We start from the raw sequence: 9,957 nt of genomic DNA, 5'->3' as shown, positions 1-9,957 counted from the left end.
GGACGGAGACGGGGCCGGGGGAGGGGCTGGCGGGGGGGGGGGGGCGGGGCCCGAGGCGGGGCTTGGGCCCCCTCCCCCCAGGTCTGGGTCAGCGCCCCTTCCCCTCCCCCCGGGCCGACGCGGAAACGCCCGGCTTCCCCCGGCTTCCCGGCCCGGCCAGGGCCCCCCGCTCTCCCCCTGTCTGGGTCCCCCCTGGGCGGGGCAGGGCCGGCCGGGGAGGGGGCGCGGGGCCTTTGTTAGGGAGCCAGGCCCCAGCCCCCGGGACAATAGAGACACCCTCCCGGACTCCGCTCCCCGGCCGGCCGGAGCTGTCGGCGGGCGGGGAAGAAGAGGGGCCGGGACGCGTCCCACTCTGCCCACTCTCTAGGGGTCGGTCTGTCCCGGACCGGCGCCGGCCTCCGGCGGCTCGGCTCTCCTCCCCCCAGTTGGTATGATGCAGCAGCAGTGCCGCAGGGACGGGGGAAGAGCCGAGGCCCGGCCTCCTACCCTCCCCAGTGCCCCCGGCTCATTTGTCAGTCCCCACCCCACTGTAGGCCGGCAGCTCCTTAAACTCGTACCCACCGTTCAGAGGGGCCCCGGACTGTGGGCGCTGTTTCTGAATCCTTTGGTGAGGATTCCTGGACTTTGGGGCTCTTGGAGAGACTTCCGGGCTGGTCCTGAGGGAGGGAGGGTGGTTATCTAAAAGAAGCACAGGTAAGGGGAGTGCCCACTCTTGGCCTGCCATCCCACCGGACTCTATCTCCTCTTGCTCATGGTGGCTAGAAATGCCCCTTTAGCTCTAGATTTCTGTGGGCTCTGCTCCCCTTCTGTAGTGGCAGGCTTATTTCAAGGGAAGATAGAGTGGGGTGAAGGTTGTAGGGTCCTAGGGCCATTCCTACTTCTGGTAGCAGTACCCCCCCAAGTGGACATCCTGGCTGAAAGCAGAGGTGACTGAGGAGAGCCTAGGGAAGGGAGGGGAGTGTATTTAGGAGTCTGTGCAGTTCTTTGCCACACCCTGTGGGTTTGCTTTGAGGCCTTAGAGTTCCTTCTCCTCCCCCTGCTGCATTGCACCATGGGTATGGAAGAGGGGTTTGAGTTTTGGGGACCTGGGGAGAGCTGCTGCCTCCTGTAGACCCAGACTCTGATTGGCAGTAGAGTCCAGGGCCTGAGTGCAGGCTTGGGAAGGACTAGGCCGCCCTTGGGTTTCAGGCCCTGAAGGACCATCCAGACTTAGTGAGCCTAGGCTTTAGGGAGAGGTAGATTCTGATGCCACCATTGAGCTCTGGGCAGCGAGGTGCGGAGGAGAGGTGGCAGTCATCAGAGGTGCCTTGGACTCACACCAACACCCCCACCCCCATGTGTGCAGCCGTGTTGCCGCCCGCTGTGCTATGAGCAGTCAGAGCGCCGTCTCCACAAGAGTTTACAAATGAAAATGGAGGAAATGTCTTTGTCTGGCCTGGATAACAGCAAACTAGAGGTGAGGGCTCCCCCACGTGTGCCTCCAGTTCTTTCTCGATGTTTCTTCGTCACTTTATCTGGCATCCACACCAGAGAGGAATTTGGGTAGTCAGCCTTGTTCCTTAAAGGGAATAGCCAGCTAAGAAGGCCCGAGGATCCAGAAGAAGAAAGAACTCGAAGTCAAGATGGGGAAAATGGCAAAGAAAGCATTATTTTTGACCAGGGCGAATTGGCAGGAGATTTGGTTGGTGAGAGTTGCTCTCGGTCCATGGGACTATGACTCTTGTGACCCTGGATGTTCTCCCCTGGGCCCAGGCCATCGCTCAGGAGATATACGCGGACCTGGTCGAGGATTCTTGTTTGGGATTCTGCTTTGAGGTACACCGGGCTGTCAAGTGTGGCTATTTCTTCCTGGACGACACGGACCCTGATAGCATGAAGGATTTTGGTGAGCTTCAGGGTTGAAGGAGAGCAGTCTAGCCCTGTCCTGGGAGTGCTTGGAGGGTCCTTCTCTGGCAACCGCACCACATGTAGAACGTGGAGCTCCTGTGAGCTTAGGCAGGGGCTTTGAAGAGGCCATGGGGCCATGGGTGGGAACGAGAGGTGAGGGTCCCCTGCCCGCCCTGATCGACACGCCTCTCCTGTCCCCAGAGATCGTGGACCAGCCGGGGTTGGACATCTTTGGACAGGTTTTCAACCAGTGGAAGAGCAAGGAGTGTGTTTGCCCCAATTGCAGCCGCAGCATTGCCGCCTCCCGTTTTGCTCCCCATCTGGAGAAGTGCCTGGGAATGGGTCGGAACAGCAGTCGAATCGCCAACCGCCGGTGAGGGCTTCTCCCCCTGCTAGAACCAGAGCGGCTCATCTTTTGCAGCCCATCCCATGGTGTAGCCCCCCAGGGGCATTTGTAGGGCACAGAGGGTGGGTCATGCTTGGCCCCAGATGCTCCACTATACCTGTGAAGTCGGGGGCAGAGAGGTGGCAGCCTTGACCCTTCCTCTTCCCTACCCCTGGCAGGATTGCCAATAGCAACAACATGAACAAGTCTGAGAGTGACCAAGAGGATAACGACGACATCAATGACAACGACTGGTCCTACGGCTCAGAGAAGAAAGGTGTTTGGGGATCTGGGGAATTTGGGGGCCATTGGGGTGAGGCGGGCACGCAGGAATTGGGTATGCAACGGTCATAAGTTGTTATCCTGAATGAGGGGGGGGGGGAGTGTAGCTTTGTACTTTCCTTTAGGTGCCCTTAGCTTGGGAACTTAATGTGACCCTACCTTTTATCCTTTTGTCCTGCACAGCCAAGAAGAGGAAATCAGACAAGGTGAGAGCTGGGGCAAGCATGAGGGAGATTTGGGCGAAGGACACATACCCTCCCCTTTGGGTAGGGAGTCCTCGGGTGTCTTGACTCAAGTCTGAGGTCGTTGGGTACCTCTCTGGGTTCTGGGATGAGGGTGTCTGGTGGGCAGGAGGGCAGCAGAGGCCTTGGGGGAAGGGGGGAGGAGGGGATATGGGTAGACGGGCCTCTTACTGATGGGGAAGACTAGGAATTTGAGGATGTTTCTTTGTCAAATCTTTTTTCCTTCCCTGGGTTCTCGGCTCCCCCTTATCGTTACCCTTTCCCCAAAGCTATGGTATCTCCCATTCCAGAACCCCAATTCCCCTCGAAGATCCAAGTCTTTAAAACACAAAAATGGTAAGTGGGGCTGGAACAACGGGAGTGATTCTAGCTGTGTCTCCTGGGACTCGTTGCTGGAGGGCGGGTGGGGGGGGCGGGGGGCGGGCCGGGGTATCGAGGGAGGGCCTGTGATCCTTCTATCACCCCCACTTCCTCTCTGGTTATTTTCAGGGTTCTCTGTCTGTACCTCTGCATCAAACACCCTTCCCCTTCTTTTTTCTTCTTCAGGGGAACTTAGCAATTCGGATCCTTTTAAGGTGAGTAGGGGCTGCCCCTCGTAGGTTCCCTCTCATTGTCCTTGTTGTGAGTTGGGTGGGATTGGACAAGTGGGGATCAGAATGCTGACATCCAGAAGCACTAGATGGGGTGTTTAGGTCTTGCATATGTATGTTCTTTGTAGGTCCCAACCCCTTACCCCTGTGCAGGTGGGATGGAAGGGATTGTTGGAAAACTGCTGGGCAGTCTTACGGCCTTCTCACTTAGGAAGGGATGAGAGGGACTGATTCTGCCCCCCACCCCCTTCTTTGGCTGCCCCTTCTCTAACCTGTACCTCTGGTTCTTGCCCAGTATAACAACTCAACTGGGATCAGCTACGAGACCCTGGGGCCGGAGGAGCTGCGTAGCCTGCTCACCACGGTAAGGGACCAGGGAAGGGGAGGCCCTCGGGAGCGAGCTGAGCCACAGGCAGTGGTTGAGGCCCTGAAAGAGGCTGCTGACATAGCAGTGAGGGCACCTAGGTCCCTCTCTGGAATTAGGTTTCCTGGCCATTGGTGGTCTGGGGCCGTCTGCCGTGGACACCCTGGGGCCATTGCTGCTTACAGTCTAGCATTTGTACAGAAGAGAATGTCTAGTGTCTAGAGTAGGCTTTCCTCCATCCCTCCTTTCAGCTTATATTCCTCTTCCAGCAATGTGGGGTGATTTCTGAACACACCAAGAAGATGTGCACAAGGTGAGCTCAGAACCTAGGAACAGGGCCAGGGGGCCCTCCTGCACACTCCCCCTGGGCACGGGTCGGGAGTACCCCTGGACTTGAGCGGCAGGACTCCCACCCTTCCCCTCCCCTCTTCTAATGGTCAGGCCTTAGGCCACAATCTGGGGGCTCTCCGTTCATCCCTTCCCTGCCAGTGTCCATCCCTCCCGCCTCTGCTGAGGGGAGCGGCTTCACCTGTATTCCTCAGACCCTTCCTGCCTTGTCAGGGTCTGATAATTCTCTCCCCACCAGGTCCCTGCGCTGCCCCCAGCACACGGATGAGCAGCGGCGAGCCGTGCGGATTTATTTCCTCGGACCCTCAGCGTGAGTGACCCTCCAGGAAAGGTGGTGGGTTGTGGAGGATAAGGATGAATGATTGGTATCCCTGAAGCCCTTCTCTGGCCTCTTCCCTTTCCAGCGTCCTTCCAGAGGTCGAGAGTTCCCTGGATAATGACAGCTTTGACATGACTGACAGCCAGGCCCTGATCAGCCGGCTTCAGTGGGATGGCTCCTCTGATCTCTCACCCTCTGATTCAGGTTCCTCCAAGACGAGTGAGAATCAGGGATGGGGTCTAGGTAGGTGATACAGCTGGGCCCCAGGGGCTCTCTGCCCGAAGCCAAGGAGGGGGAGGAGCACCTTGCGTTCCCCCGCCACGACCCTCCCCTCAACCCTCGTGCTTCTTTCTCTTCAGGTACCAACAGCTCCGAGTCACGGAAAACCAAGAAAAAGAAATCCCATCTGAGCCTGGTAGGGACTGCCTCTGGCCTGGGCTCCAACAAGAAGAAAAAGCCAAAGCCTCCGGCACCCCCGACGCCCAGCATCTACGATGACATCAACTGACTTGGGTGCAACGGATAGCCTTTGGCTGAGCAGAGCCCTCCCTCCCGACCCCCACCCAGGTGGCATAGCCTGGCAAATGGACGGCTGCTGGGGGTTTGGGCTTGGGAAGTTTGGTGGGCCAGGCAGGCAGAGGATCCAATTATGCACCCCTGGGGGGTGTCAGGGTCTTCTGCGATGGAGCACGAGCCCTCGGCGTGCAGGACTCAGACCTGGACATATTATGCCTTGGACATAAGTTCGGTGGGGAGGCGGTTTTCCTATTTATTCTGTGAGTTACTGGATGTCCAGCTAGGCCAGGGGCCTGACCTGGGCACTGTGCCAGGGCACTGCCGCCCCCTACCCCAGGAACTGGACTAAGCCCTGCCGAGGAGCATCGTGGCTACCCGGGAGGCGGTGGGTTGGAAGCTGAGCCTGGAGGGGGCCTCCCCCAGCTGCCCTCAGCAATGTGAATGGGTCCGGTGCTTGGAGCTGAGGAGCAGGGCTGGGCGTGTCCTGTCTGTGTGCAGAAGAAGCCTATCAAACGCCCCCGTCCCAGGGGTAGGCAGGCACAGCGAGCTGTCTGCTGAGGTAGGCGTCCAGAACTGCCGCCGCCTTCCCTGCCCCTCACAGGGGCAGCCCTTTCCCCTCAGTCCCCATGGGCCTCCTTGGCAGCAGGAGCTGTCCTTTTGTTGTTGGGTGCCAGGAAAGGGCCTCCAGCCTCTACAGCTTCAAGGGCAGGGGGAGGGTAGGAGGAGGGAGCTGTGTATCAAAATGACTCCCCCCTACCTCTCCTCCCTGACCCAGGGCTGGCGAGGAGTGGGGCCCCAAGGTGAGAGGGAACGGTGCTGCTTTATTTGAAATGTTTTCTTACCTCATTCCCTGCCCCAGGAAGGGGCCCAGCCTCACCCTCCTGGGGTGGCCCCATGTTCCTCCCGCCTACCCTGCCCCACTGCCCTACCAGGGCAGCCCAAGTTCCCAACTGCTGCTTGCCACCCCCTCTTTCACCTTGACCAGCTCCAGTTCCTCTCTCGATGCTCCTGCCTCTGAAGCCTGCCCTGTTTCCCCTTCCTTAGCCGCTTTTAAGTTATTTATTCTGTACTTGTGGTTTGGGGCTCTGAGGAAAATCCTGATCTTTTACTTCTCCCCCCTTGCTAGGAGCGGGGCAGGAAGAGAGGGTGGTCTCTGTGCTCTGGGCTGTCAGCGGAGGGGGAAGGGGAGCCATGCCTAGACAGTGCCCCTCTGTGGGACTGTGGTGCCAGTGTGCCCACCTGCCTGGTCTACATCCTGAAGAGATGTATCGTCCCACCTCCATGCGGGCACCATCGCTCTCAGGAGCCGAGCTGGAGGACTGCAGTCAGGGCAGGGAGCAGAGCTGACTGACACAGGGATGGAGTTGACCCTGAGCCATGTTCTCTGGCACTTGCAGGACGTGTCCCCTGTCCTCCTCCCGGGAGGAGCCATCCCACATTTGGGTAGCTAGTACCCAGGACTGGTTGGACTGATTTGGGTTAGGGACCCTAGAGGGTTAAGGGAACAAGAGATAGGGCTGTAGTACCCTGTCTGGAACCCCAATCTCCCCCTGGGGTGGCTCTGATTGTGGCTGACGCCTGGTTACAAACTGGTTTTTAACCCAAGAATTGTTGATTATTTTTTAAAAAGCCAAATTTTGGCAGGAGTTAGAATAAATCCTGGGGCCTGGGCTCCTCTGTTCTCGCTCTTCCACAGCCTTCTCCCTCTAAGGGGAAGCCAGAGGGAAAGGAGGATCTCAGCCAGCCTCCAGCCTGCTCCCAAATGAAGACTTGGGAGTAGGTTGAAGGTGAAGGGAGGAAGGCCGCAGGCCACTCTTCCTTCTGAGAGGCAGCTGCAGCTCAGGCCCTAATAAATACACCCTTTCACCTCTGGCCTCTCCCATTCCCCCTTCTGGTTGGAGGAGGGAGAAGTGGGAAGTAGTTTGGGAACTGGTTTGTCCACATCCACTTCCCCATTGTTCCCTGGCCCGCCCTCAGGGCAGAGCCCCCTGCCCAGGCTGGGTAAGAGATGGGCTTGGTCCAGCAGAGACCCTGAGGGAGCAAACCCCTTTCCTTCCGGGGAGAGTGTGCCCCCCCCCCTACCATGTAGTTGAACAGGGGCTAGGAGCTCCCCACTCCCTTCCCTCTAACAGCAGGCTGTGTGGGTTTCAATTCCCATCCTTCCCACCCCGGCTAGGTGTCGTCCACCCTGTATTCTATCATGTGTCTGAGTGTGTGTGGGGGGGTTCTGTACTAATTTCCATGGCCGGTGGCTTTTCCTTCCATGCATCACTCCCCCCCGCATGCCCAGGGGCCACCCGCCTGGCATTACCGCATGCTGGGGTCATTGGGGGAGGGGGGTGGGGCTCACGCTGTCCTGTGGTCTTGAGATTTTTATTTTTGCATATGTAATCCATCCTGTACAGGTAGCTAACTTTGTAAACGCTGTGTATTCCCCCTGCCCCCATGGCTGCTGGTGTAAATAAACTGCATCTCCCGTTGGTAGCCCGGCCTACCCACCCTCATTCCCATGTTGCTGGGGGCAGGGCAATGGCATTCTCTTAATGTCACAGGAGACTCCACGGCCACAAAAATGGAACTTTATTCAGTCACAGATACTGGCCCTCCATCCAAGAGTCCCAGAGGCAAGGGCCTGGGGCCCAGTGCTCCATACCCAGAGCTCGTCCTTGGAGCTGGGCAGAGTAGGACACTGGCTGAGGGCCAGAGCTGCCTCTTGCTTACAGCCTTAGGCCTAGGGTAGCAGCAGCTGTGGCCCGGCCTCTCCCAATGCTGGGGGCTTGGCTTTGTGCCCCAATCCCCTTCCTGACTGAGCTCTATAAGGGACTATTTTTTTAAAAAAGAATATAAGCCAAGTGCTTTGAAAAAAAAGAACGCTGGAAACCATCCAGAACACAGAGAACACCCTATTCCTAATACGGGGTGGAGGGAGAAGGTAGAGGTGGCCAGGTGCCTACAGGGAAGGCTGACACAAACTTCACTCCCACCCACGTGATTTCAGTCTCAAAAGATGGATATTCCACTAGGGAACCAAAAGATACTCCAGGCTCCCTACAGAAGTATGCTGGGGCCATGCTGAGCTGCCCTGACAGGCAGCCCTGGGGGCTGAGGAGCAGACATGCAGGATAACGGAAAGAGCTAGGGCCACAGCTGGGAGGGAATCCTCAGAGCCCAGGCTCCCCATTGAGCTGGAACACCAGCTCAGCTCTGAACTTCAGGACCTTAAAAGTGAAGGAGGATGACATTCTCATTTCTACCTGAGTTGTGCTTGCACAGAGGGGTTGTCTGTACCCTCGTGGACGTGAAGGGGAGGCCCCGTGCCTGCCTCCTGGGTCCTATGGAGGGGGACCCACCACATCCTTTCCACCCTTCCCTCCCAGGCCCTTGGGCCCAGCTCTGGCCAGGAAAGGGGGGAGGCCATAAAGGAGGAAGACCACACCTTTCATTTTCTCCCTACGGTCCTTATCGTCCATACATCCCAAATACTAGGAAGCTGAAGAAGACGGTGACCCCCACCAGGGAGACAGTGGCAGGTGCTGTGAAGAACTGGCGGTAATTGATACGGAAGTACCAGACCACACCCAACAGCACCACAAACACAGGCACCATGAGGCTGCCCACACTGACGCCGAGGCTGGGCGGCTCAGTGGCTGAAGAGGGGGCCAGGGAGGCCGAGGGGCCTGGAACAGCTGACCCGGGGGGTGAGTGGTGACAGTGAATCACACAGTTGTCGGTAATGTTCAGGGAACGCAGTGTGCGGGCTGGGTCCTGCAGCAGGCGGCCCTGGTAGATCAGTTTCATCTGGCTTTCTTGTCCAGGGAAATATTTACTGTAAGGATGAGAGAGACAGAAGGAAAGACAGAGGGCAAAGAATGAGAAGGCCGAAAGGCCTGGACCAATAAAGCAAGGCACTGGGGGGAAATTGCAGGGTGGCTTTCTAAGGAAGTATTCCCCCACCCGCCCTGTAAGGGCCGCACCTGACGCTTCCCTGCTGCTCCCACGTCTGTATCGGCCTCCTCCGAGAAGACCAAGGGCTGGGGGCACGGGGTACAAGCAGCCTCCCACTTCCCAGCCCACTTACCTCTTCAGAGCACCCACAGTATCCTCTGGCCTGGCCACAGCCAGCTCCTCGGTGTCATTGAGGAATTTGAGCCGCACGTTGATGAGGCAGGTGCTATCCTCAGATCTCTGGGGCACCTCTGGACCGCTGCTCCCCGGGCCCGCTTGTCTTTTGGGCAGGCCTTGGATGTCAAGCAGATGCTCAAGGCTGGGCTCAATACCACCCCCAGCTCCGGGTTCCCCTGTGGAGTCTCCCCCACCTTCGCCAGCCTCTTCAGCCTTCTCATCGTTACCCTCTGATGGATGCGGGAGTTCGGTTGGCTCTGGGGTGCCTTGCCCCCCCACCAGATGGTCCACGTGCCCCAGGTGGAGGACGGATGTGTCGCCAGCTGACACAATAGTGCCCAGGAGCTGGTTGCTACCGCTGTCGGCTACGTAGGTAGAGAGCCAAGCTAGGACCAAGGCTAGAATCAGCACCGCCACACCTGCCACCACAGTCACCTCATTACCCACACCCTCAATAAGGGTGACATCAGAGAGCTCCATGGCCTGGCTGCTGACTGGATCCACACTGCAGGAACAAAGGGGGATAGCATCAGCGGGGCATGAGGGGTTGCAACCAGGTTTCTGTTTGTTTAGGCTCTAACTGACCCAGCCCTGAAAGAAAATGGAGTTCAGTGTCCTGTAGAGACACACACCTTCCGAACTCTGGACCCCCAATCTACAGCTAAGGACTTACCCCTTGCCTCTATTGTGAAACGCTGGCTTTCAGGTTCCACGCCCTTCCTCTCTCACATTCCAAGCCCCCCGGTAAGCATGGATCATCAGGAAAACCTTACAGCTTTGTTGCTGCTGCTGCTGTTACTGTTCGTTGCTTTTTTGACAGGTGGGGCAAACATTTGCTTCTGTGAGCCCTGAGTTTCTCTAGGATTTTTTTTTTTTTTTTTGCTGTACGCGGGCCTCTCACT

The 9,957-nt window shown here is 57.8% G+C and overlaps 2 protein-coding genes across 7 annotated transcripts in view; one reads left to right on the top strand and one right to left on the bottom strand.

Annotated features, from left to right (window-relative positions):
* Positions 1-304: 304 nt before the first annotated feature.
* ATXN7L3 (ataxin 7 like 3) lies at positions 305-7,411 on the top strand. Of its 4 annotated transcripts, none has more exons than XM_007127948.4 (13): positions 305-607; positions 1,346-1,456; positions 1,753-1,885; positions 2,089-2,260; positions 2,452-2,549; positions 2,738-2,760; positions 3,066-3,132; positions 3,286-3,371; positions 3,682-3,750; positions 4,020-4,063; positions 4,337-4,408; positions 4,503-4,660; positions 4,777-7,411. In XM_007127948.4, the coding sequence occupies exons 1-13, from the start codon at positions 431-433 to the stop codon at positions 4,923-4,925; spliced, it is 1,359 nt and encodes a 452-aa protein (XP_007128010.2). In that variant the 5' UTR covers positions 305-430; the 3' UTR covers positions 4,926-7,411. The 4 variants fall into 4 exon arrangements, with proteins under 4 accessions (XP_007128010.2, XP_007128011.2, XP_007128013.2 ...); XM_007127949.4 differs by having other exon boundaries at positions 306-607; positions 3,087-3,132; XM_007127951.4 differs by having other exon boundaries at positions 307-607; positions 3,087-3,132; positions 3,343-3,371.
* Positions 7,412-7,496: 85 nt separating this feature from the next.
* The window catches only part of TMUB2 (transmembrane and ubiquitin like domain containing 2), a 4,374-nt gene continuing 1,913 nt past the window's right edge, over positions 7,497-9,957 (bottom strand). For all 3 annotated transcript variants that reach the window (XM_007127945.4, XM_007127946.4, XM_028485431.2), the window contains exons 3-4: positions 9,012-9,560; positions 7,497-8,759 (exon numbers count right to left, since the gene is read on the bottom strand). In XM_007127945.4, the coding sequence (XP_007128007.1) occupies positions 8,393-8,759; positions 9,012-9,560 (916 nt within the window). In that variant the 3' untranslated portion in view covers positions 7,497-8,392. The remainder of the gene's footprint in view (positions 8,760-9,011; positions 9,561-9,957) is intronic.

The sequence above is a fragment of the Physeter macrocephalus genome, unplaced genomic scaffold (genome assembly GCF_002837175.3).
Source record: "Physeter macrocephalus isolate SW-GA unplaced genomic scaffold, ASM283717v5 random_392, whole genome shotgun sequence".
Taxonomy (NCBI): Eukaryota; Metazoa; Chordata; class Mammalia; order Artiodactyla; family Physeteridae; genus Physeter; species Physeter macrocephalus.
Note: the sequence above shows the minus strand (reverse complement) of the source record. Positions and strands in the feature narration are given on the sequence as shown.